Below are 26,663 nucleotides of genomic sequence, written 5' to 3' on the forward strand. Positions count from 1 at the left end.
TACTTTGATCCCATTCTTGTACAATACAAAAAACTGTCTCAACTGTCTAATTTATTTTTTTAAAAATGCTTCTTCCTTGTAATATGCGTGATGACTAGCAGCTAATTAAAAAGGCAGTTTATAGACATACTTTTATACTATTGACTTCATAGTTGGTGATACAGCATACTTTTATTGCATGTGAAAAAAAATCATACATTAGTTATGCATAATATTGTAGTTTTTTTTCTCTCTCTCTCTCATAGAAAATATATAAATGGCACAAATGCAATGACACTACATGAGAATGTTTTTGCTTTTTATTTGTCATAACTGGTGTCTAAAGGGCTTCACAAGTATTATCTGTACTATTCTTTCTGTAATAGTCATCTGGTATGTCTTAAAAATATATCTTCCAGATGTTTATCACAGGCCTTTGTCTTAACAAATGTTCCCAACAACATGTTGTATCAACGTTTTGCTTGCCTCTTCTTCATGACCTATTTTAAAACCCTTATGAACACGTGTATCAAACAGCCAATAAAGCTGTAAAACTTCATCTGTTGTGAGTAAGAAAATATGGGAGGAGCTATGGGATTAATATAGGTGGGCGGGAGGTTTCAGTGAAATGAAACTAAGCCGAAATTTTTTTAAACCTTTTGGAAACGTTTTTTTCTTTAGACAACAGAATGTTTGTTCATCCATACATACGTAAGAGACATGAGAGCGCAGCTGACACACACAGGTACGTGAAAGAAATATAGAGGCATGTTATGGTCTTGTTCAGTATGTCTGGGCGCATGTATTCTATTCGCTTGCACGTTCTGAAACCAGCATGTGCCAATGGCTTTTGTTTGTAAGATGCCATGCCAGTGATACCACTTAATGTTAATACTGCTACCGGAGGTGGCTGTAATGATGTGCACGACACAGGAGATTCAGAGAAATAAACAGTCTTTAATAATACATCCAGGGACAAACTCAGGAGAACACAACCATGTTAAACCATCGAAAACTACAATGAACAGAAGAAAGGAACACAGGGACACCAAAACACTATGACAATAAAACAGAACATAACCGTTACACACATAATAATAACCATTACTAATTGTTGAGCAAAAAATCTGCATATTAGAGAGATTTTTTGAAGGATCAAATGACACTGAAGACTGGAGTAATTGGAGTAACCGCTGAAAATGTAGTTTTGCCATCACAGGAATAATTTTCATTTTAAAATATATTAAAATAGAAAAAGTTATTTAAAATGGTCATAATATTTCACAATATTAAAGTTTTTCCTGTAGATTTGTTCAAATAAATGCAGCCTTGCCTTGGTGACCATAACAAAACAAAAACTTAATTGTTCCAAACTTTTGACCGCTAGTGTAGTTTAAATTGTTTTAATTCCTGTCACTGTTTCTCCAAGAATATTTCACCATCAAAAATAAAACAAAAATGTTACCCCTGTTATAGCTAACATGAGATGAAAAAATATATTACTTGATTTTTATTATATGAAGATAAATTATTTTTACTTTAAAGTTTTTGAAAATGTGATTAAAAAAATATATATTAATATGTACGAGTTGTTGTTTTACTCTATGAATCTACTGGTCATGATTTTTGTTGTGAAATAACGCTTACTGTGGCTTTATTTATTTAAATCTTAAAAAGGGCAAAAGCACTGGCAGAATCTCCAAAACCAAGAGAGACCAGGAATCTGGATTTATCTCCATGTAAGTCTAACCCACAAAAATAATGGATTAGTGCTTGAGAGACGTAATATTTTTACAATATTACGTAATACACTTCATACTTTCTTAAATATCTTTTTTTCTTTCAGCCCCGTCATCCTCCACTGGTCTGACTGAGGAGCTCCAGTGTTCCTTCTGTCTGGATGTGTTCACCAATCCAGTCACCACTCCATGTGGACACAACTTCTGCCAGATCTGCCTAAAAGAATGCTGGGACAACAGTAAGGACTACAACTGCCCAATATGTAAAAAAACATTCAACCAAAAACCTGAGCTCAAGGTCAATACAACACTCCGAGCCATTGTAGATCTCTATAAAAAGAGAAATCGTCTGAAAATACCCGAAGTGTTGTGTGACATCTGTACGAAGACGAAACTGAAAGCTCTGAAGTCGTGCCCTGTGTGTCAGAGCTCTTACTGTGAGACTCACCTGAAGCGTCATTTGAGGATTCCAGGTTTAAAACAACACAAACTTATCGACCCTGTAAAAAATCTCCAGGATCATTTGTGTCAGAAACATGACAGACCTCTTGAGCTGTTCTGTAGAGATGATCAGACATGTGTGTGTGTGTGATCTGCACTGTGACCGAACACAAGACTCACAACAACGTCCCTGTAGAGGAGGAGAGTGTAAAGAAGAAGGTATGAAATAGATAAATGAAAACATGTCTTTAGAATACTCAAAAAGAGAAGAACAGATTTTTCAGGATAAATTTTAATTGATTTTACTTTATTATTTTATGCATGATTATTTACTGTTTTTATGTTCTTGTTTTCTGCCTTGAGAATCTTGCTTTTAAGGCACTATTATTATTGTCATCATCATTGTTATTATTATTATTTTTTTGTTGCTGTTGTTCTGTCTATAGACTCTGCTGATGAAGTCACAGACAGATGGGCTGCAAATGATCCAAGACAGAATAAAGAAAACTAAAGATATCCAACACTCAATAAAGCTGAGAAAAGCAAGTTTATGTTCATATATACAGTATATATTATATGTATAATTTATTATAATATTTATAGAAAATGAAATATTTGATTTGTTAGATACATTTTTAAAAAGTTCTGAAAAATAAAGAATTTTTTCCCATGATTCTGACTAATCAGAAGAACACTGAAAAAGAGAAAGCGGACTGTGTTGAGCTGTTCACGGATCTGATCCGCTCCATTGAGAGCTGTCAGTCTGAGCTGCTGGAGGTGATGGAGCAGAAGCAGAAAGCAGAAGAGAAGCAGGCTGAAGAGCTCATTAAAGAGCTGGAGCAGGAGATCATGGAGCTGAAGAGAAGAAACACTGAGCTGGAGCAGCTCTCACACACTGAAGATCACCTGCACCTCCTACAGGTCAGTGTCGGTCTCTCTGCTCGCAGCACATCACAGGACAACACTCAACATGCTTCTCTCCCGCTGTAGATTTATCCATCCCTGTGCAGCCCGTTAGACACCAAGATCTGGACTGGGATCAGTATTAACACTTGCGGGAGTGTGGAGACTTTGAGGAGTGCTCTGGCTCAGCTGCAGGACACTCTAGTTAAGAAACTCAGTCAAACTGGTAGGTAGGCAGATTTTCATTCCACAATAATTGTCTTATCTCAATTCATCAGCAATTACAGAATGATCAAACTTTTGCAAAAAGGCCAGGTTGCTAATGTAAGGTCATTGCATTCTTTCAAAGATGTTTTATTCTTAAATAAGCATTTGCATTTAATCACATGCATCAGTCTGCAGTGTATTATTTGCCCTATAGCATTTAAACAAGAATTCAATTCATAAATGTCTATATGTAAATAAAGATCTCATTATCTTTTGTTATCATGTGTGTCACAGTGATGAAGAGGATCCAGCGGTATGCAGGTACAGTGTATGATACTCACTCATATATATTCTCATAGTACCTTAAATTAACTGATAAGGGATTTACAGTTTTCCAGTTGAACTTGTTATTCCACAATCTTTCTGTTATGAAGCTGTGATTCAAATTCTCTCTCCCTCTCTCAGTGGATGTGACTCTGGATCCTAATAAAGCACACCCTGAACTGACTCTATCTGAAGATGGAAAGCAAGTGCGACTTGGAAACATAAAGCATGACTACCCACACAATTACAAGAGGTTTGATAAATGTATTGTGCTGGGAAAGGAGGGTTTTTCCTCTGGGAGGTTTTATTTTGAGGTGCAGGTACAGGGAATAACACAGTGGTGTTTAGGTGTGGCAAGACAATCCATTAACAGGAAGAGGGATCTGTACCCGTGTCCTGAGAATGGAAATTGGAGTTTGTGGCAAAGTAATGGGAAGATGTATAAAGCTGGTGAGTCTTCCCCTGTGTCTCTCTCTTTGAAAGTGAAGCCCCAGAAGGTGGGTGTATTTGTGGATTATGAAGAGGGTCTGGTCTCCTTTTATGATGTGGAGTCCAGGTCTCATATCTACTCTTTCACCGATCAGTCTTTTACTGAGAAACTCTATCCATATTTAAGCCCTTGGACTAATGATAAAGGTAAACATTCAGCATCACTGATCATCTCACCTGTCAGTTACAATGAATAAATTACACCCAAATAAGAGGTCCTAGATGAAGATGATTTAAAAAAATATATAATCATGAATCTGAATAAAAAAAGATGTATATGCTTTTGCTTAAAGATTTTGATTACAGACTGTTGTTCTTCATTTTTGTAGAAAATTATTTTATGCATGTCAAAGTGTAATGATCCGATGATGACCTGTAAGTAATCATACCTTTTCAATTATTCCCTGGCATAATAAAAAATCTGAACTTTATCCATGAAATATCTTTCATTTATTTAAACAGGTTTACGTACATTGTAAATACATTATTACATTAATACATATATTATTAAGTTGTGGTGATGGCTAATTGCAACAATAATTCCTAATGTTTTCATATTTTAAGTATGAATGCATGATTTAAAAAGTGTGGACCCCTCTTCTACAGTAAACTTCAGCCCTCGTATTGGATCAGGTTAATCTTAACTTTTGGCACATTATTTTCTGATTAGTCTCCACTAGATGGCAGCAGTATAGAATAAATGAGCTATTTCTACATGGTATACACGTGAGCACCATAGTGAGCACACGATACACACTCCATGTTCTGCTGCATGCAATAACAATTCTATACAGCAAGAAGAGCAATTTAATAAGCTCTGTGCGCTCAAGCACGACTCATTTATTCAAGAGGCCAGATGTGTGCTTTATTTACCGTAAGATGTGCTCTTGCACTGAAATTCAAGGGTGACTAAAACAAAGTCGTAAACGTTTTTTAAATTGATTTTTATTATATATTTCGTGAATGATATATATATATATTTAAGTGACGTCACACATGTAATAAACTTAAAAGAACTGAAGGGTGTCCAATGCTGTCGTCAAAACTAAAGCACTTTTAAGTTCATAAATAAGTCAACACTGACGGTAGTGTTGCTCAATAATTCATACATCATAGATTTGATAGCATGTTGTTGTCTTCGTATAAAGTTTCTCAAACCACGATCAGAAATAATAGGCTATAAAATATATTCACCAACTGTACTTGTAAATAGTGCATTGACTTAATTAAATAATAATCCTACTGTCGTATCAATTTATTACATTTGCATATCACAAATAGGCCTATATAATAAGACCTTAATTGTTATTGACGCTTATGGCTAATTGTGTTAATGGCAAATTGGCATTGACAAAGATTCTCGACTGACTGAGCTCGATTCATTTAATAATGCAGTCGTTTAAAAATGATTAAAAATAATAATATTGTGTAATTCGCACACTTTTTTGAGTTCTAAAACTAGCGAATTACTGCCTAAATAAAAAAAAATATATTGCTTTTATTGCTAGCCTACAGAGGTTTTCCTGCGACTTACAGTTATACAAAACAGGCAAGTGGGCTAAAAGTGTGGGGGGCGTGGTGGTACCCCGTTTCATTCACATCACTACAGTAGCTTGGCGTGCGCGCGCCCCTGCAGGTGATCTGCCGCCGCTGCTGCTGCTGGACCCGCCCAGGTGAGTCGCTTCCAATAAGAGCTCAAAGTCACTCTGCACACATTTCCTGCGACTTAACGTTACATACACAAATGCCAGTAGGGGCTCTCCGTTTAGTCGCTTTCAAAATGAAACACGAGGGGAGTTGAGCAGTCGCATCTGAGAATTTTAGGATATTTACAAAAGACTGAAAACTGGAAGGCGGTGAAGCGAAGACTCGATAAGTTTATACCTGTAGAGCAGCGCAGGTAAGCTGAGTTGAATCACATAAACGACATGGTGGTAAATGTATGATATTGATTGTAAGGTTACTTTAAAATGTTAAATAGCGGTATAAATATAGTTTTTGGTTAGTAGCGACAGCGCGAATGGGCTCACTTTTCTATGTGAAATGTATTATCCGCAGTCCGACTTTAGCGGAAGATGTAGCCTACACTATCATTTACACTAGTTCAACTTCACCAAACATACTGACCGCAAGACTTGCTCTTGCAACACACTTTAAGCAGACAGTGATCAGATGATATAAATATATCTGTCGTTGACATTGATTCTCATTTCTTATCTGACACAGGAATGTGATGCATTACTGAAAATGAGGCCAGACATCAGTATGGAGGAAGCGACGCACTAGACCTGAAGATCGGTCACGCGCCGGACGCGCAACGGGGATTTGCGTGTAGCTCTTCTAAACTTGATCGAAAGGCGGGCCACTTTTTATTGGCAAAAATTACAGTGACCTCGAAACTGGAGTGTTGCGTGACCGTCAGAGATATGTAAACGCTCGTGGTAGAATTTAGAGTGCGCGACAGAATGTCATTCGGGACCTTCGTTATGGACCAAGATGACTTGGACCCGGAGGCTTCAGATTCTCTAATGCACGGGATTCACGGAGCGCACCGGGCCAGGCCGTCCTCTTACCGGGCGCTGCGCAGCGCCGTGTCCAGCCTGGCGCGAATAGATGACTTTATCTGCGAGAAGATCGGCTCAGGTTTCTTCTCAGAGGTTTTCAAGGTATTTGTCATGCTATTTGGTTGATGATGCTTTTTTTTTCAGCACAGAGTTATAAATGAACATTATGTAAACAAATGTTTGGTGGATCATTTTTGTTATGCAGTATATTTGTTTATATAATACAGTATGTGTTAGTCTTAGTATATTGAACGGATGCCGTTTTTGCCTTTTCACTTTCCACCCTCTTAGTCTTGTATATAGTATGCTACTAATATTAATATCAGTAATATTTTCTAATAGCAAAAGCCAGGATTTAAATGAAATGCATTTATTCATTTGTTTGTAGTATTAGTTGGCTTGTCTACAGTAATATTGTTTGATAAAATTACTGATATCTGTATTGTATTATCAAAAAGTGTTAATAAAAAAAAGTACTTTATTGATAACCTTAGGTCAACCTAATCCCTATGCAATTACTAAGTTCTACTCTTTATTTCCATTCTGTTATGTTCAATCCTGTTCATTCACTTATAATAAAATGAAGTTCCTAAGCTTGAGCAGAGCATATTTGTGGTATATACCTGTATGCAAGTTCTTAATTAAATGAACATTTACATAGCTCAAAAGGTACTACATAACAGAAATGATCCCGTTATAAAGTGACTTTTGGCAACTATAACCATCTTTTCACTTCAAGCTGACTTTATGATTGTGCCTCCAGGTTTTGTAGCCCTGTTAATTTATGGTCCATTTCACATTCTCAAAATGACTGATTGGACAGACAACCAATTTATGAACTTCTTTGCAAAAGTCAGATGATAACAACAACAGTCTTCACATTCTGGCTGTCCTCTTCCTGCTTGAGAAAAGAGGTCGTGACCTGTGTAAGGACAGTAGGTCTGTTGGTGTGAAAGTGGATACCCGTTGACAAGGTGCGCAGGTGTGCTGGAAACTCTACTCCTGTGTTTGTGTGCGTGCATGTGAGACAGAGACTGACAAAGAGAGAAGAGACCTAATTAGCATCCCTCATAGTTCACCCTGTAGCCCAATTTACTGACCAGAATCCAAATACGGCAATAACTTCCTGCCGGTTATTGCCTGCAAGAATGTCATTGCTGATTAGGTCAATATATATGCAAATATGTGGTCGCTCCTTTTTATTTCTGTTTGTAGTGCAAGGGTTATGAAAGATGTAAATATGACATGTTTAATTATGTACAACCTCAGCTAATAGTCCACAGTTATAAGAATAATTTTAGTTTGTTTTCAACAGATTCTTTACATAATGGCCTACAACAATACTATTGAGCAATCTTGCAGTGTCTATACCTGTCGTGACAGATCCTTCAGGTGCTGATTTTTTTTTTTAAAGACTTTGCAGACTGTGTCAACAGTAAGAACTTAACTAAAAAAAAAAGTTTCTTTCGTTCTCTTCTAATTGTTTGATCAGAAAATCCTTTCTTGCATCGGTTCAGATAATGGCTTGGTTGATATTGCATCAGTTCTACAGGGAAAAAAAATATTGCTCAATGCACCCATACTGCCCTTTTCTGCCTACCTTGATAAAAACAAGTGATGAAAGATTAGATATTTTTGCATTTCTCTTGGTTTGATGCTCACCTCATCGTGGGATCAGCAGGCTTTCTCATTTTAGGCTGTGCCAAGACAAAGCAGCTATTTATGTGAGATTCCTCTACACGAATCTGATGGAGGTGCAGAGCAAGAATTAAATCAAGAGAGCTAGAGTTTTTTTCTGTATGCCTTCTAACTCGCAAAAAAGAATCATTCAGCATGGTTTAATTGCTTTAAAACCCCTGTATGGAAAATAAATAAAGGCTCCTGAATGTATTTGGATACTTAAAAATACATAAATGTCAATGCATTAGATAAGAAAATATCAAACCAAGTGCCATTTGTTTATAAAATTGCTAAACATTTTTGAAAGCCTCTGTAGGTTATAATTTTCTTTTTGGATGAATAACGATGCGGAGTTCTCAATGGATATTGGGGTTCTCTTTTTAATACCTTTACATTTGAGCATTGTGTTGAGGTCCCTGTATCGAGTGTGCTCATTAAATGTTCGCGTGTTCCTGAAATACAGTAATGAGTCCGGTGACTGCACGCTGATCTGCGTTTGACAAAGGGGTGATGTCACGGTAAAGCGTCTTGGGTTCCGCAAATTAGAAAAGATGCTCATCGACGGGATCTGGTTCCCTCTTGGTGTCACGCGTTTTAAAAATGGGCTCTCTTCCATTAAATATAGATATGAGTATTGTGGTTAAAAGTACACACTGGCAGTGGGGTTTTCAGTGGATGGGGATTTGCGAAATGATCATTAAAGACATGTTCTCATTGGTCAGACAGTTTGAGGTTGTAAACAATTTGCAAGCTAGTTTTGACATGATTTCGAAAGCCTGAACTTACAACACAAAGTCCCCCTTTGGTGCTTTCCTTTTGCATTCTCTCTCTCCTATTTTCTCTTTCTATTCTTGTTCTTCTGTGTCTCTTACTAGTCAGGGCATGCATGAATGTCAAGCTCTATTGCTGCCTTAGAGCTCCTGCATGTTTGTTTGAGTTTGCGTATGTTTTAAATATCAGTGCAGTCTGAACAATATGAAGTCAATTTTTACAAAGGAGTTGTGAATGCATTTTCATACATTTTGCAGGTGTGTGTTTGTGATATTAAGCTTTGGTTGAGGGTGGTTAAAGATTTCTGCTCATAACCCGAAAGTTCTAGGTAGAAGCTTATCTCTTGTGTTGCCATTCTAACTTTGTCCTTACATGAAATGTTTTCACTATGAACCAAGTTTAGGGATACACAATATATATACAGTATATATATATATATGTGTGTATGTATGTATGTATATATAATTAAATATTTCATTGTGGATGCTAATTTCCCATTTTTACATTTAGATTAGCAGAGTGTTGGATGAGTCAATTAAAAGAAACATTAATCTTTTAAAACCCTAATAATTTAACACTGAAATGTAATCTCGAAATGAAAAAAAAAAAAATCTTACAGTGCATTATAATATTGAGATGCCTAAATTTACACATTTAAAACTCTTGATCCTATGTTTTTTACTTTTTATTTATTTAGACAAAATAGTATAGAATTTAAATATCTGGTATTTGGTTATCTGCCATAGCATTAAAAAATATTGGCTTATAAGTATTGGACAGAAGTTTAATATCAGTGCATCCTTAAAAATGCCACATACCTAACAGAGGTAAACTTGGTGTCAATGCCAGTGTTTTACATTCAAATAACGTTTGTATAAAGAAAACAAAGTACAGGATCATGGTAAGCTTCCATCTGTGAAGGAAAATGTGTGTGTCTGATAATGTTTTAGGGCCTGTTAAGTGCTCTATTGGGTCTCTCTGGCAGTGTGTGAGTGGGTGGTAATGATGCTCTGTTAAGTGCTGTCTCAGACCACCTGTCTAAACTGCAATATGAGAAGTATGCTGATAGAAATTAAATTCATCACATACATACACACTCATCCAAACTCTTATACCTCTGTTTTTCATGCACTCAACAGCATAGAAAGCAACCTCAATGTGGATTCAGCAACTGTTTGCCTTGTCAGGTGTAGGGCAAGAGTGTGTGTTCGTGTAGGGTCGTGTAGAGTGTGCAGGGTCCATGGAGACGCGACCTGGCAGGTAGGCCACATGCTCTGAGTCTGACACATTACGCAGTGACAATTATGTGGGCAACCCCAGTTAAAATTGTGCCACTTTTTTTTTTTTTTTTAATCCCACGCACACCTCTTCTCCCTCTCAAAAACAAATGCTGTACAGCTAATTTGATATGCATGGATTCTGTCCTCATAGAATTCCATGGAAAGCTCCACAGAATTTGAACAGCTGTCATTTACAAAGCTCTATACAACCCCTACCCCTTGTTTGCTTGTTTTAAAAATGAAGTAAGTAGTAACCTTAACTTCATTTGAAATGTTTTACTGTATGAATCCATCCCATATAGAGCTGAATTATCACTTGAAATAAAAGAAGAAATTATTATTTCTGCTGCTGTGGTTAACTGCAGCTTTCCATCAAGTTCTACTCTTGTTGAGTCAAAGATTTGTATTCAAATTCAAAATGATCAACAATTATGATTTTTAAATTGAAATTAACAACGTAAAATGTGAAAGAAGCACACAGATTCTATATAGTATTGTTACTTGGGAAAAGAAGACTTTCTCTCAGTTCCCTCAAGGACCTCAATTCTCACTGCACAGATATTTTTATCACTGGATGCCAAAATGCATATTGTGTGTGTGTGTTTAAGGCGTCTTCTGTATCCATCCCTGAGAATGCACTGTTTACCTTTGATAAAAGCAGTGTATTGGACACACACCCTCAGATGTGCGAGCAATCGTTCACTCTCCATCATTCTAGCTGCAGGGCTGAGTTTTATCAGATAATTTATGGATTTTCAAGTTTCCAGCTATTGATCTTCTTGAGACTCGCAAAAGCAGATAATGGGGCTCATTGTTATCATGATATCTTAGCTTGCATGCTTTGGCGCTGCAGGCAAGTTCAGCCAGCCAGACGGCACGGCACAGGTTTGGGTGTCACCAAACAGGGATGGGTTTCTGCCTTTGCTTTATTAGATTGTCATATTGCTTTTGTATAGACATTCAAAGATGAAGAACACACTTGATGCAGAGAGTTTCAGTCCTTGAGGGAAAATCTTGCTCTGGGTTACTTTTTTGGGGGGGAGGGAATGTCTGTCATCGAGGGAACATGTTCAAACAACATTAGACTTCGTCAATAGCATACTTTTTTAATTTATAGTGATGAAACAAGACACTTTATAATTTCTTCCCCATAAATCTTTTTTTTTTTTTTTTTTTCATGAACCATAATATAATGGTTCTCAGTTCAACTGTATGTGTGTTATTGGGGCTGCTACTTAGTCAGACAGCTTGAGTATGCAAATATTCAGCTTAAAATCAAGCAGTGTGTTGTGGGTCTGTTTCGTATTTCCTTTGAAATGTGAGCTGATGTGACCACTTCAAAAAAGGAAAGATAATGAATACATTTTGACTTGTGGTGATGTTACTTAAAGGGATAGCCCAAAATAAAAAAAAATCTGTAATTTACTCAACCTCAAGTTGTTCCAAACCTGTATAAATTAAAGTTATTTTTTAAGAATATGGGTAACCAAAGAGTTGATGGACCCCATTGACTTCCATTGTATAGAATTTTTATTTCATGGAAGTCAACTGTTTGGTTACAGACATTCTTCAAAATATCTTACAATACAATTTTATTTGTATAGCACATTTAAAACAACTAGCGTTGACCAAAGTGCTTAACAAGGCCAAAAAGACAAATAAAACAAATAAAAATATACACATAAAACACACATATATTAAAAGCTATTGAGAAAAAAATGCGTTTTCAAAGTAGATTTAAAAATTGACAAAGTTGGAGCAGATCTAATGTAAGCCTAAATCTTCTTTTGTGTTCAGCAGAAGAAAGAAATTCATACAGGTTTGGAACAACTTGAGGGTGAGTAAATGATGACGGCATTTACATGTTTGGGTGAACTGTCAATTTAATGTTAGACCTTTTGTTTTCTTGACCTTTCGTACAAAGGAGTTCACATGGTCAGTGTCACAAATTTGCCTATATTTGATTAGTAACATACAAATAGTACAACATCTATTTCATGTAACTTTCTTTATTTAAAAAAATTCAACTTTAAAACTTTTATTTCTACATTTTCGATACAGACTCAACTCTATGTCCTCTTGAGTGCAGAGAATGTCTCCTGCAGCCAGGGACTTTGAAGTGTGGGATGAATCAGAAGGATGTGTGTGAGAAATAGAGAGAGAAAAGGGCCAGAGATCTCTGTCCAGCTGCCCCAGACATGAATGGACCTCTAAAGTCTGTCTGTTTTCTCTCGCTCTTTCTCTGAAGGTGCAGCATCGTATCACCGGGCAGGTGATGGCTCTGAAGATGAACACCATGGCCAGTAACAGAGCCAACATGCTGAAGGAGGTACAGCTGATGAACCGCCTTAGACATCCCAACATACTCAGGTCTGCAACACCTACATCTACATTCACTTGACAACAGGGCTGGCTGACACTGAATGTTCACAATATACATGCAGTGGTGATTTGGCGATTATATTTAATAAAGAATGTGCTACTAAAATGTTCATTTTGTGGAAAAAATGTCTTTCTTTTTAACTATGGTTTTTCTGTACTTATTGCATTAAACTTGCCACAATAGATGTTTAAATGAGGGTTTCTCTGATTGGAAAAGAAACATCCTTTTAAGCCATTTTAAAGAAAATGCATGTATTTTATTCAGCAAGGATGCCGCAAATTAATAGTAAAGACTTGATTTCAAATAGAATTTCAAATATATGCTGCTCTTTTGGACTTTGTATCCTGAAACTGTGATCCTTTATCACGCTTTCCACACAATTATTAGGCAGCACAACTGTTTTCAACATTGATAATAATAAGAAATCAGCATAAAAATCAGCATATAAGAATGATTTCTGAAGGATCATGTGACACTGAAGACTGGAGTAATGGCTGATGAAAATTCAGCTTTGCCATTAATATATTATAAGTGTAATTTATTTCTGTAAAGTAATTGTAATATTTCACATTATCTGTATTTTTGATCAAATAAATTCAGCCTTGTTGAGCAATGAGACTTAATTAAAAAAATGTTTACAAATTTTACCGGCCCCAAACTTATGAATTGTAGTGTATATTTTAAATATATATCGAAAAAATATCAAAACACAAACCCTTATACATATCTCTTAATTTTTTCAGTTCTTTTAGTAGTGGTAATGCAAAATTAAATTGCATAATTATTTATGCAAAACATTAAGTATATTATAATTAAAAGTGCTGTAATCAATTTCAGCCATTTTGATCATTTCTGTCAGGTTGGCCACTGAGTTAGATTGAACCCCATCACTTCAAGCACATTACCATTACCATTATAACCATCTGGTACCATCTGTACCATGGTACCACCTCAGTACATGTGTTGTCAGTTATTTGGTAAATAAAATCACCAGTGTCCGGCCTAATGGCTCTCATATGTACTAACACAGCCTAAAGTCAGGGTGGAAAGAAAGTTTCCAACTAGATGTTTGTTCATTTTTATGAATTTCCAAGTGTTTCTTTGAATAATTCATTAGTTTAGTTCTCATTTAGAAGTTTTATCCATTCTTGCCACTAGAATGGAAAACATTTTTGTTTTAAGTCCAGCTTACCTAGAGGACAAAGTCTGTGCTGTTCGGCAACAAACACTGCATTGTATGAGAACATGAATATTAATGTCACAGGATGGTGGCTTTTGTCTTGGTCATGCCTCCATAACGGCAGCCACTGTTTATATAGAGTAAAATATTGAATTGGAAGCTGATGAGTAAATGTTTGACACTGTATGAGGAGGGAACAACACATTGCTATCACCTATGAAATACAAATATATTACGCTTAAACTAATCCCCACATCAATGTTGTGTTTGTTTACATGTGCCAGGGCAAAAGGTCTAGGTCTTCTTTTGTCTGCTTAACCTGCACCTGCACCTGCGTGTGTGCGCGTGTACGTGTGCGTTTACATGCATGCTTAAGATTGCCTTCAAAATGCAGGTGTTCCAGCTCACATTCTTGAGACGGGTCACTCCTGAAGGAACTTGATACCACTTTCTCCTGTTTTTACCCCCACCCCCAACACCCTAACACCCTTACACTGTTTCTCTGTGTGTGTCCCATCAGGTTTGTGGGAGTGTGTGTACATGAGGGACACCTTCATGCCCTGACAGAGGTAAAGTACTGAGAGTTATGATACACACAGATACACTTGAGCCCAATTTGTCAAAGCTAATGCAGCGATAATCTAATAAGCATAAAAAATAACACAAAATTGTTGAGTGAAAAAACATCTGTATTTATCACTGAAGTTATGGTTATCTGTACTTTTCAAAATTGAATGATATACAATACCATTCAAAAGTTTGGAATGTGTTATTTAAATGCATTTCAATACATTTTAAAATATAGTTTATTCCTGTAATATAGGAAGCATTTCTTTTGCTTTATGTACTTCATATTTTGCAATTCAAAAAATAAAAATTATTTGGCAAAAATGGAAACCTACAGCTACAGGTTTTACTTTACTGTACAAAAATATTTTTGTTTGTATGATAGTCTGGCCAAAAATGATGTCCACACAATTGACTCCTAGCAAAACTACACTATATGCTTACAAGATCTTACATTTTTAATATTATTTGAATAAAGGGTGAAGATAATAATTTTCACTTTTGGCCACTACTGTATAACTTCTAAATTGTTTTCAAAACAATCTTAGCTGAAATGTATGTGTATGATGTAACGTGAACATGACACTTAGGGTGATGAGCATAGTTAATACTAAACGTTCAGTTTGTAGCACCTGCTAATCAACTGATAGCATTGTAATTTTTCTTATCGGTGTACTAATATCCCACGTGTAGTTTAATGGGATAAGATTTACTTGTAGGAGTGTTTGGGGATACTTTTTAAATCTATTATTTTAGCCTCTTATTGCTCAAAAATGACATACTTCACATTTACCTTTCAGATAATTCTATATAGAAGATGCCCCTGTCAAGAAATGTTTGACCTCTGTGTGTATTGTAGTACATTAATGGCGGTAACCTGGAGCAGCTGCTGAACAGTGACGTGTTCCTGTCCTGGTCTGTGAGAATCAACCTCAGTCTGGACATTGCCAGAGGACTGCAGTACCTCCACAGCAAGGGCATATTTCACAGAGATCTTACGTCAAAGGTACACACACTGGAAGGGTGTTTATTCCAGAGTCTTTGTGCCAAAGGTACACGTGCAGTCGTGTACACAAGTGTATATATATCGAAAACTTCACACTGGATTCGTATTGTTCACAACACAGCCATTTTAAGCAAAAGTTTTTGTAAAATAATAAACACAAATACACGTTAAAGACACATAAATGTTTATCTTTCGCTCTGAACGTGTTTTTTGTTTTGTAGAACTGTCTGGTACGCTGGGAGACTGGGCAGTGCAGTGCTGTGGTGGGGGACTTTGGCCTGGCAGAGAAAATTCCTGATCACAGGTCAGTAAATTGCATCTTCATAACTCAAGAGATAAGATTAGATGTATACCACACTCTTCCAGAGAGGGAGATGGAGGCAGCCAACGACTGATTGATGAGCTTCCATTTTCCCATGAAGCACTTGTATCTATAGGTGGAGAGTAAATGATTAAGAGCATGTGATGTAGTCAGCACATCTTCAGGTTTGTGCTGCCTCTACACATCCAGCCCAGTCATGTCCTGTTGTTGTTTCAGTAGATGTGTACACAGAGCTACACGTGTAAATGAAATGGATGTTAAATACCTAAGATATGCTTGAGTTATGATGTTGACTTTTACCCTTAATGACCCAAGTATCTGTTCACACATGATGTGAAGCATGTACAGTTAATGCAGGAACACACACACACACAAACAGTTCATGTAGACGCGCGGCTAGAATAACAATGGGGGAAAAATCAAACGCCCATTAAACCCAAATAAGGTTTTGAACTCATGACAGACACTAAAGTACAAATAACAATTTCTACATAATAAAAAATATTAAGACTTAATGCATGCATACATTATAGTATTTCAATTTTAAAAAAATATTATCAAATACCAAACACACTACTGTTAAAAAGGTTTGGGGTCAGTTAGATGTTAATAAGAAGAAATTACTACTTTTATTCAGCAAGGACAAATTAAAGTGATCGTAAAGACATTCATAATGTTATACAAGATACATTTTTGAAAGAAATACTGTTCTTTCTAACATTCTGTTCATCAAAGAATCCTTAGAAAAAAGGAATCTCGGTTTCCACATAAATATTAAGCAGTACAACTGTTTTCAACATCGATAATAATAGGTTAAAAATTTGTCGTGAGTAGCAAGATCAGCATATCAGAATGATTTCTGAAGGATCATGTGACACTAAAGACTGGACAAATTATGCTGAAAATTCAGCTTTGCATCACAGGAATAAATTGCATTTTAATGTTTTCAAATATAAATGTAATTTTAAATTGTAATAATATTTTACAATATTACAGTTTTGACAGTAATTTTGAATAAATAAATGTAGTCTTGGTGAGTATAAGAGACTTATTAAAGTCTTTCCAACCCTAAACTTTTGAACTGTAGTCTACCTACGAAGAGCACTTCAATATTCAGAAATCATATTTTTGAGATTGTCCATATATTGAAGCCAATAAATGACCGTCCACAAGGGCACGGAAGCATATAAATGATATACATAATTTTTTCAAGAAATCACTTCCCTGATATTTCCTAGTGTGAGGATGGCTGAAGGCTTTAATTGTGCAGATAAATGTATGCTCCTGGCAACTGTTCAACTTTCAGGGAGGTAACTTGGCCCTTACCAGCACATCAATTAGATTTGAGGCCTTTTATACACAATACAAGGGGGGCTTCAAAGCATATTTTAAAGTGTATTGGTTAAAAAACAATTGACTGAATGACTGTCATGTTGGCCAGCACAACATAAACAAAAAATAACTGCTTGCACCTTTTAGCAAGGGATTACTTTTAATGATATTCCAGTGATTTTATATTTGACCTGAAACCGTTTGGCCAGTGCAGACCACCGTATGTAACAGTTAATCCATGTATCCTGTGGATTAACATTGCTTTTAGTGAAGCACTCATGCTGCGACATAGTGATTTGCTGCTTGTGTAATCTATTCCTCAGCATAGGGCCTCTGTCTAAACTTATGTTTGAGAGCAGAGGTCTGTACTGTAAGTCTCTGTTCAGCTTTCCTTTAATACAGTCTCGGCTTGTTAATGTGTAGCACAAGAACATGGTGTGTGTGATGTAAGAGCCATCCGAGAGCTATTTCTGTTCTGCCTTGGCCATCTTAGTGTCTTTTGTAAGAGAATGCCAATGTTCAGAATAGCATACTACTCTTATTTTACAGTATGTATATTTACTGTGCGTAGTATGCAATTACACTACCGTTCAAAAGTTTGAAGTCAGTAAGATTTAAAAAAGAAAAAAGTTTTTGAAAGGTCTCTTTTGCTCACCAAGGCTGCATTTATTTGTTCAAAAATACAGTAAAACGGTAATATTGTGAAATATTACAATTTAAAATAAGTGTTTTCTATTTTAATTTATATTAAAATTTCATTTGTATTTTTTCTTAATTATTATAAATCTAAAATGTAGTCTTATGCCAAGAAAGCTGAATTTTCAGAAGCAGTCTTCAGTGTCACATGATCATTCAGAAATCATTCTAATATGCTGAGTTGTTGCTCAAGACACATTTCTTATTATTATCAGTGATGAAAACAGTTGTGCTGCTTAATATTTTTGTGGAAATTGATAATGGATCATTTTTCAGGTTTCTTTGAATAGAAAGTTAAATAACAGCATTTGTTTTTATATTGAAATCTTTTGTAACATTAAATGTCTTTACTGTCACCTTTGATCAATTTAATGTATTCTTGATGAATAAAAGTATTAATTTCTTCCTAAAAAAAAAAATCTTCCTGAGCCCACACTTGAATGGTTGTGTGCAATAGTTTACTGCATAAAGTACTGGCCCACAATGCAATGGGATTGACTTGACCTTCTCTTTCCAGTATGATGAATAAACTAGAATTCTGTTTTCTTGACTGACTGTTTTATTGAAAAACCAAATGTTTAGACTTTTATTTACTAAAATTGAATTTAAAAATGTAAACAAGTTGCACTAACAAGATGTTAATTAGATACAACTTGCTTAATTAAACACTATTTGAAATGTGTATTGCGAAATAATGCCTTCTGTTTTGCTTACTAATTTAAATCGTGTAAAGTAGTAGTAGTAGTAAGCCAGTGCTCCATTCTGAACATATCCAGTGTGTGTACTGTACATGTAATGTCAGTCATCAGGGACGTGTTTCCGCCACTGCATTCCTGTTTATTTTAATGCTGAGAGTGTGTGTGTGAGAGTGTGTGAGAGTGTGTGTGTGTGAGAGTGTGTGTGTGTGAGAGTGTGTGTGTGTGAGAGTGTGTGTGTGTGAGAGTGTGTGTGAGTGTGTGTGTGTGTGTGTGTGTGTGTGTGTGTGTGTGAGTGTGTGTGTATGAGAGAGTGTGTGTGTATGAGAGAGTGTGTGTGTATGAGAGAGTGTGTGTGTGTGTGTGTGTGTGTGAGAGTGTGAGAGTGTGAGAGTGTGAGAGTGTGAGAGTGTGAGAGTGTGAGAGTGTGAGAGTGTGAGAGTGTGAGAGTGTGAGAGTGTGAGAGTGTGAGAGTGTGAGAGTGTGTGTGTGAGAGTGTGTGTGTGTGTCAGAGAGAGTGTGTGTGACAGAGAGAGAGACAGCAAGCAAACTCACAGTTGGGCTTAACCCTATTTTTTTTCAGTGTTGGTATTTAAGTGTTATACAGTAATTCATATTTTAGTGTGCTTGCAAGTGCTCAATGTTTACGTGTAAAACCACAAGTGTTTGTATATCTGAAAAAGTCCGAGCACATTGCTAAATGAAGGCTTTTTGGAAAGCTCTCCTAAAAAGGACAAAGTATTTCAGCAGTTTGCTGCGGTAGATTCCCTCACTCTGACTAACCCAAATCCCCAAATGGTGTTTACACTGTGGTACATTACTCCATTTATCTCTCTCTCTTCCCTTGTCTCCACTCTTCCCCTCTGTCTATTTATGCCAGTACACAGTCCCAGACCAAAATAAAACCGAGGAAGTGTCTCTCAGCAGTGTATGAGTGTGCCAACTATAATTAAGATCTTACAAGGCCTTGTTAGGGCCCAAGCCCAAAGGGCAAAGGCCCTATTGTTTTCCTTAGGATTATTTATTATTATTATTATTATTATTATTCTTATTATTTTTCTGCTACCTTTTGGACACTTTTGGAGGCCTTAACATGCTCAAAAACTCCTGAAACTTTGCACACTGGTCAGAACCCGCGGCCATCAGGGCCGGGCTGAAGATGGTACCCGGGCGTGGCAGGGGGGCTCGACAGCGCCCCCTGGAACGGGGTCCGAAAACATGGTCCATAAATCAAACACGCTTGCATGTAATAATATGAAACTCGGTACACATGTAGATCTCCTCGTTTCATATATACTTCACACTCTTACTTTTTACCCCAGCCCAACAGGAAGTCGGCTATTTAGGGTTGTTGGTAAAACACACGCAATGGAATGTGAAATACTCCTCCTAGAGAATTCAAACAAACGGCACGAAACTCGGTCAGCATGAAGTCAAGACATTGAGGATGAAAGTTTGCGAGGGGATTTTTGATATCTCGAACGGTTTGGCCGTGGCGAGGAAACAAAATTATGGCGAGAAACGTGAAACAGGAAGTGTGTCATAACTACTGCATACATTAACTGATCTTGATGAAACTTCACCAGTGTGTTCGTTGTAAGAGCCCGATCACATGGATGTGACTATTGTGAGTCAAAGTTATAGCGCCACCAACTGGCAGAAGGAAGTGTGTCACTTCCTAAATGCTTTGAAATCACCCTCTTATTTTTACCCGATTTGCTTCAAACTTCACTACTATAATGTAAACACACGGCAGATGTAGACCTGTGAATGGATTCTTGATATCTTAGATACTGTTGTCGTGGCAACGCATCAAACTTTAATATTCTTTTTTTATGCTTTTGAGACTCTTAGCATGCCTGAAATTGCTTAAAATTGCATGAAACTCGACAGACACATCTCATTTATTAGCCAGTAGACATGTGCAAAGTTTCAGAAACGGGCGTGTTGAGGGCTCAGTAGCGCCACCTTTTGTCAAAAGTGGGGGGATTAATTTTATCTACAGTAATAAAAATCGGTATGTGTATTGTTCTCCTCCAGCCAGACAAGTTTCTAATTTACACTCAATAGCTCCAACCAACAGGAAGTCAGATATTTTGGTTTGAAAATTGTCATTTTATGTCTCTCTCTCTCTCTGAGCCTACGTCTCTGTGTGTGTGTGTGTCTGTGAGTGTGGGGAGGGGGAGGGGGGCTAGATTAACCATTTGACTGCTGTGTTGTTTGGCCTGCATTAAAAAAGAAAATAAATGTCTTACGCCTTGTATTTTTTAAATAAGTTGTATTAATAAGTAAAGGCATATAACCAGTTGAATTGTAGTGCATTGAAAATAGTTTTATATAATTAGTTTATTAATTAAATTAACTTGGTCCATAAACTTCGTCAGAAAATTTGGTCCATAAATCAAACACACTTGCATGTAATATTATGAAACTCGGTATATAGATCTCATCGGGCCAAACAACTTTAAGCCAGCCCAACAGGAAGTGGGCTATTTTTGTCTTAATGTGGATGTTTTGCAAAACCAGGCTCTACATTTTTACCCACTCCTCTTAAGTGGTTTATTTTATTCCCACCAAACTTTTTCAACATGATGAAAATACATTAAAGAAGCATAATTGTGAATATCTATTGAATATCTCTAATTGTTTTGCTATGGCGAGGGATTAAAGTCATGTAAAAAAAAAATAAACACTAAAAGCCTCATATCTTCTAAAAATTTAATTATACACCATTTATTTCTAGATAAAATTATACAAATATCACAACTAAACCCATTTTATTCTTGTTTTCAATTTAAGAGTAATGTACAAGTTTAAAAACAGCCAGGATGCACTATTCAGTTAAAAAAATAAATATATCAAATAATACATAGGGCTATACTGCCCTCTTGTGTTCAAAATCAGGTAGGCCTATTGTATTTAAATATATTAGGTAGCCTATGTGACTCCGAGAATATTTTCTCACCGGTTATTTGACGTGTAAAACGTGTTAAATCGCTAAGTTAAAAGTGAAAGTAAAGTAAGGACGTCCGCACGGACATTTATAGTGGTGGCGCTCACAGTGCGCTCGAATGAATTTCTATGGAAGTAGAAATGAAAAAACATTCGCTCTGTTTTGCTCGCTCGTCGCCATGGACGCGCACCGTTATGAATTCCAGTGCAGCCGCATACTTTTTAGTGTCACTAAAATTAGCGCCATATCGGGGACCGATTGCTTCCGGTTTTCAGGGAAAAGACAACAACAAAAGAGTAAATGACAGATTCGCTTATATAGGCGCTTTTACACAAAATATTCCGTCATAATTTTTCCAGTCAGCTCTTCACTCTCGTGATTAATGAATTTTGACTCCTGTTGCTGATCTTTGCTGCAACTTTCGTTCTGCTCACAATTAAGTAAGCAAATACGTTCAAGTTTTAATTGTAGTGACTAAATGATTTTATTATACACACACCAAATTGACGGTGGGGGGCCATGGTATATTTAAATCTGCCAATTGTAATATCTGCTGGGCACCCCTAGTCTAGTCTTATTAAATGTATGCTTCATCTTTCATTTTTAATTTGTAAATTTGATCAATAAATTCAATTATTTAGAATAATAAGACACTATATGGCTGTTACTCTAGGTAGGGGTGATCAAATTAAATCGTTTACACTGAAAAATAACAATGCATTAAATAATGTGAGATTGTTTTAAATATGAGTTGGAAAGAATGATACTTTTAAACATAACACTAAACCGTCATTAGGTGTCGCCAGGCGACCGTCTTAATGAGTGAGTCATTGATTCATTCGTTCAAATGATTCGTTCGAACGACTGAGTCATTCATGAATGAGACAATACATGTTTATGGATTGGTCATTGAATCTTTGAGTCAATCGATTCGTTCAAAATGCTGAATCATTGTGTCTCTTACAGCGACAAGAGTTTAACCCTTGTTCAAGTTTAAGGCCTTGTCTTTTTGGATATATATCTTTTTTTTAAATTCCAAAATATGCATACAACCCATATATTTTAAATGTATCGTTTGCTTTAAATTAAATTAAGATTGTATGTTTGGTAATTTAACCTGAGATGAATGTGCTATATTTCAGATCAATATATTTGTTTTCCTTAAAATTTGAACTAACACTAACTTTATTCTCATCTGAATTATAAATAACTTATTCCTGTATAAAATAAAAACACATTAGAATTTTCTTTTTTAATCAATGTAGAATGTGTAATTGAAAAATAAACAGATTAGGGCTCTGAGGACAATAAATGAAAATCAATGCGATATGGTGAATGTCCAAAAGATGGCTCCCACAGACTGTTTTAAATGGGGTTGGATAAATATTTTTTGCTTTTAGACAGTGTGTGCGTGTGATTTTAGTTGGGTGACAGTTGTAGGTTACAGTTTGACAAGAGTTTATAGTTTGACAAAAGCACTTTGTTGTGTTTTATTGCGAGTGTACACAAATATAAGTAAACACTTTGCAGTTTGAATGATGTCCTCTATGAACAAAATGACGGAGTATGTTTTTATGTGTAACAGTTCAATCGCACCCGCACCCGCACCCGCACCTCACCCACACACACACACAGACACACAGACACACACACACACACACACACACACACACACACACACACATATTGAAACCTGAGTGAAGTACAAAGCCCATAATGAAGAATAGTTTAGCATCCAAATACATCGCAAATGTTGAAACAGTTTGATTCTAATGAGAGAGTTACGTGAGCCAAACACCACCTACTTTCACTTTCGCTTTCAATTATTTCGGTTATTTCTTAATTAGGGCCCAAGCCCAAAGGGCGAAGGCCCTATTGTTTTCCTTAGGATTATTTATTATTAGGGCCCAAGCCCAAAGGGCGAAGGCCCTATTGTTTTCCTTAGGATTATTTATTATTCTTCTTATTATTTTTCTGCTACCTTTTGGACACTTTTGGAGGCCTTAACATGCTCAAAAACTCCTGAAACTTTGCACACATGTCAGAACCCGCGGCCATCAGGGCCGGGCTGAAGATGGTACCCGGGCGTGGCAGGGGGGCTCGACAGCGCCCCCTGGAACGGGGTCCGAAAACATGGTCCATAAATCAAACACGCTTGCATGTAATAATATGAAACTCGGTACACATGTAGATCTCCTCGTTTCATATATACTTCACACTCTTACTTTTTACCCCAGCCCAACAGGAAGTCGGCTATTTAGGGTTGTTGGTAAAACACACGCAATGGAATGTGAAATACTCCTCCTAGAGAATTCAAACAAACGGCACGAAACTCGGTCAGCATGAAGTCAAGACATTGAGGATGAAAGTTTGCGAGGGGATTTTTGATATCTCGAACGGTTTGGCCGTGGCGAGGAAACAAAATTATGGCGAGAAACGTGAAACAGGAAGTGTGTCATAACTACTGCATACATTAACTGATCTTGATGAAACTTCAACAGTGTGTTCGTTGTAAGAGGCCGATCACATGGATGTGACTATTGTGAGTCAAAATTATAGCGCCACCAACTGGCAGCAGGAAGTGTGTCACTTCCTAAATGCTTTGAAATCACCCTCTTATTTTTACCCGATTTGCTTCAAACTTTATGTGTATAATGTAAACACACGCCAGATGTAGACCTGTGAAAGGATTATTGATATCTTAGATACTGTTGCCGTGGCAACACATCAAACTTTAATATTCTTGTTTGATGCTTTTGAGACTCTTAACATACTTGAAATTGCATGAAACCCGACAGACACATCACATTTATTAGACAGTAGACATGTGCAGAGTTTCAGAAACGGGCGTGGTGAGGGGCTCAGTAGCGCCACCTTTTGTCAAAAGTGGGGGGATTGATTTTATCTACAGTAATAAAAATCGGTATGTGTATTGTTCTCCTCCAGCCAGACAACTTTCTAATTTACACTCAATAGCTCCAACCAACAGGAAGTCAGATATTTTGGTTTGAAAATTGTCATTTTATGTCTCTCTCTCTCTGAGCCTACGTCTATGTGTGTGTGTGTGTGTCTGTGAGTGTGGGGAGGGGGAGGGGGGCTAGATTAACCATTTGACTGCTGTGTGGTTTGGCCTGCATTAAAAAAGAAAAAAAAATGTCTTACGCCTTGTATTTTTTAAATAAGTTGTATTAATAAGTAAAGGCATATAACCAGTTGAATTGTAGTGCATTGAAAATAGTTTTATATAATTAGTTTATTAATTAAATTAACTTGGTCAGAAAATTTGGTCCATAAATCAAACACACTTGCATGTAATATTATGAAACTCTGTACACATATAGATCTCATCGGGCCAAACAACTTTAAGCCAGCCCAACAGGAAGTGGGCTATTTTGGTCTTAATGTGGATGTTTTGCAAAACCAGGCTCTACATTTTTACCCACTCCTCTTAAGTGGTTTATTTTATTCCCACCAAACTTTTTCAACATGATGAAAATACATTAAAGAAGCATAAATGTGAATATCTATTGAATATCTCTAATTGTTTTGCTATGGCGAGGGATTAAAGTCATGTAAAAAAAAATAAACACTAAAAGCCTCATATCTTCTAAAAATTTAATTATACACCATTTATTTCTAGATAAAATTATACAAATATCAGAACTAAACCCATTTTATTCTTGTTTTCAATTTAAGAATAATGTACAAGTTTAAAAACAGCCAGGATGCACTATTCAGTTAAAAAATAAATATATCAAATAATACATAGGGCTATACTGCCCTCTTGTGTTCAAAATCAGGTAGGCCTGTTGTATTTAAATATAGGTAGCTGCTATGTGACTCCGAGAATTTTTTCTCACCGGTTATTTGACGTGTAACACCGGGGGCTTTTATATCGCTAACTTAAAAGTGAAAGTAAAGTAAGGACATTTATAGTGGTGGCGCTCACAGTGCGCTCGAATGAATTTCTATGGAAGTAGAAATGAAAAAACGTTCGCTCTGTTTTGCTCGCTCGTCGCCATGGACGCGCACCGTAATGAATGCCACTGCAGCCGCATACTTTTTAGTGTCACTTTAAAATTAGTGCAATATCGGGGGCCAATTGCTTGAATTGTGAGTTCAATAGTCTATTATTTTTCACGGAAAACACAACAACAAAAGAGTACAATGATAGATTCGCTTAAATAGGCGCTTTTACATAAAATAGCCTATTCCGTCATCATCTTTTCAGTCAGCTCTTCACTCTCGTGATTAATGAAATTTGACTCCTGTTGCTGATATTTGCTGCAACTTTCGTTCTGCTCACAATTTAGTAAGCAAACACGCTTCAAATGTGTTTTTATTTTATTTTTGTGTGTATATATGTATGTATATATATATATATAGCTTATGTTTCAAATATGAGTTAATTAACAATCGTTTGAAAGAATGATACTTTTAAACATATCACTAAGCCGTCATTAGGTGTCGCCAGGCGACCGTCTTAATGAGCGAGTCATTGATTCATTTGTTCGAACGATTCGTTCGAACGGCTGAGTCATTCATGAATGAGACAGATTATGGATTGGTCATTGAATCTTTGAGTCAACCGATTCGTTCAAAATGCTGAATCATTCAGTAATGAGAAAACACGTTGCTGTGAGATGCTCGATTGTTCTGCTGTGATCTTTGTTTAACTAGTTTCACTGCTGAAACAGAAAAAAGTCAATATTGCATATAAAATGTAAGTGATTTGACTTGTGTGTGTGTCTGTGTGTGTGTGTGTGTGTGTGTGTGTGTGTGTGTGTGTGTGTGTGTGTGTGTGTGTGTGTGTGTGTGTGTGTGTGTGTGTGTGTGTGTGTGTGTGTGTGTATGATTGTGTCTGTTACTTTTTGGATATATATCTTTTTATATAAAAAAAAATAGGCATACAACCCATATATTTTAAATGTATTGTTTGCTTTAAATTACATTAAGATTTGTATGTTTGGTAATTGAACCTGAATGAATTTTAAATGAATGTGCTATATTTCAGAGTTTTCCTTAAAATTTGACCTAACACTACCTTTATTCTCATCTGAATGATAGATTATTTATTTCTGTATAAAATAAAAAAGAGATTTTGGTTGGGTGACAGTTGTAGTTTACAGTTTGACAAAAGCACAATGTTGTG

At 36.4% G+C, this 26,663-nt stretch overlaps 2 protein-coding genes across 2 annotated transcripts in view; both read left to right on the forward strand.

Annotated features, from left to right (window-relative positions):
* The first annotated feature begins 608 nt into the window (after positions 1-608).
* On the forward strand, positions 609-4,279 carry btr09 (bloodthirsty-related gene family, member 9). Its single transcript, XM_056268635.1, is given in 9 exon segments — positions 609-724; positions 1,657-1,718; positions 1,826-2,295; positions 2,298-2,378; positions 2,606-2,701; positions 2,847-3,080; positions 3,150-3,288; positions 3,564-3,590; positions 3,735-4,279. Coding segments are annotated over 9 exon segments (1,710 nt in total). The 5' UTR covers positions 609-668.
* A 1,514-nt stretch (positions 4,280-5,793) lies between these two features.
* The window catches only part of tesk1b (testis associated actin remodelling kinase 1b), a 32,442-nt gene continuing 11,572 nt past the window's right edge, over positions 5,794-26,663 (forward strand). The window contains exons 1-6 of the mRNA XM_056268578.1: positions 5,794-5,982; positions 6,309-6,748; positions 12,626-12,747; positions 14,461-14,509; positions 15,367-15,513; positions 15,735-15,817. Of these exons, the coding sequence (XP_056124553.1) occupies positions 6,548-6,748; positions 12,626-12,747; positions 14,461-14,509; positions 15,367-15,513; positions 15,735-15,817 (602 nt within the window). The 5' untranslated portion in view covers positions 5,794-5,982; positions 6,309-6,547. The remainder of the gene's footprint in view (positions 5,983-6,308; positions 6,749-12,625; positions 12,748-14,460; positions 14,510-15,366; positions 15,514-15,734; positions 15,818-26,663) is intronic.

The sequence above is a fragment of the Rhinichthys klamathensis genome, unplaced genomic scaffold (assembly GCF_029890125.1).
Source record: "Rhinichthys klamathensis goyatoka isolate OS25496 unplaced genomic scaffold, OSU_Roscu_1.1 h1tg000275l_1, whole genome shotgun sequence".
In the NCBI taxonomy this organism is placed as follows: domain Eukaryota; kingdom Metazoa; phylum Chordata; class Actinopteri; order Cypriniformes; family Leuciscidae; genus Rhinichthys; species Rhinichthys klamathensis.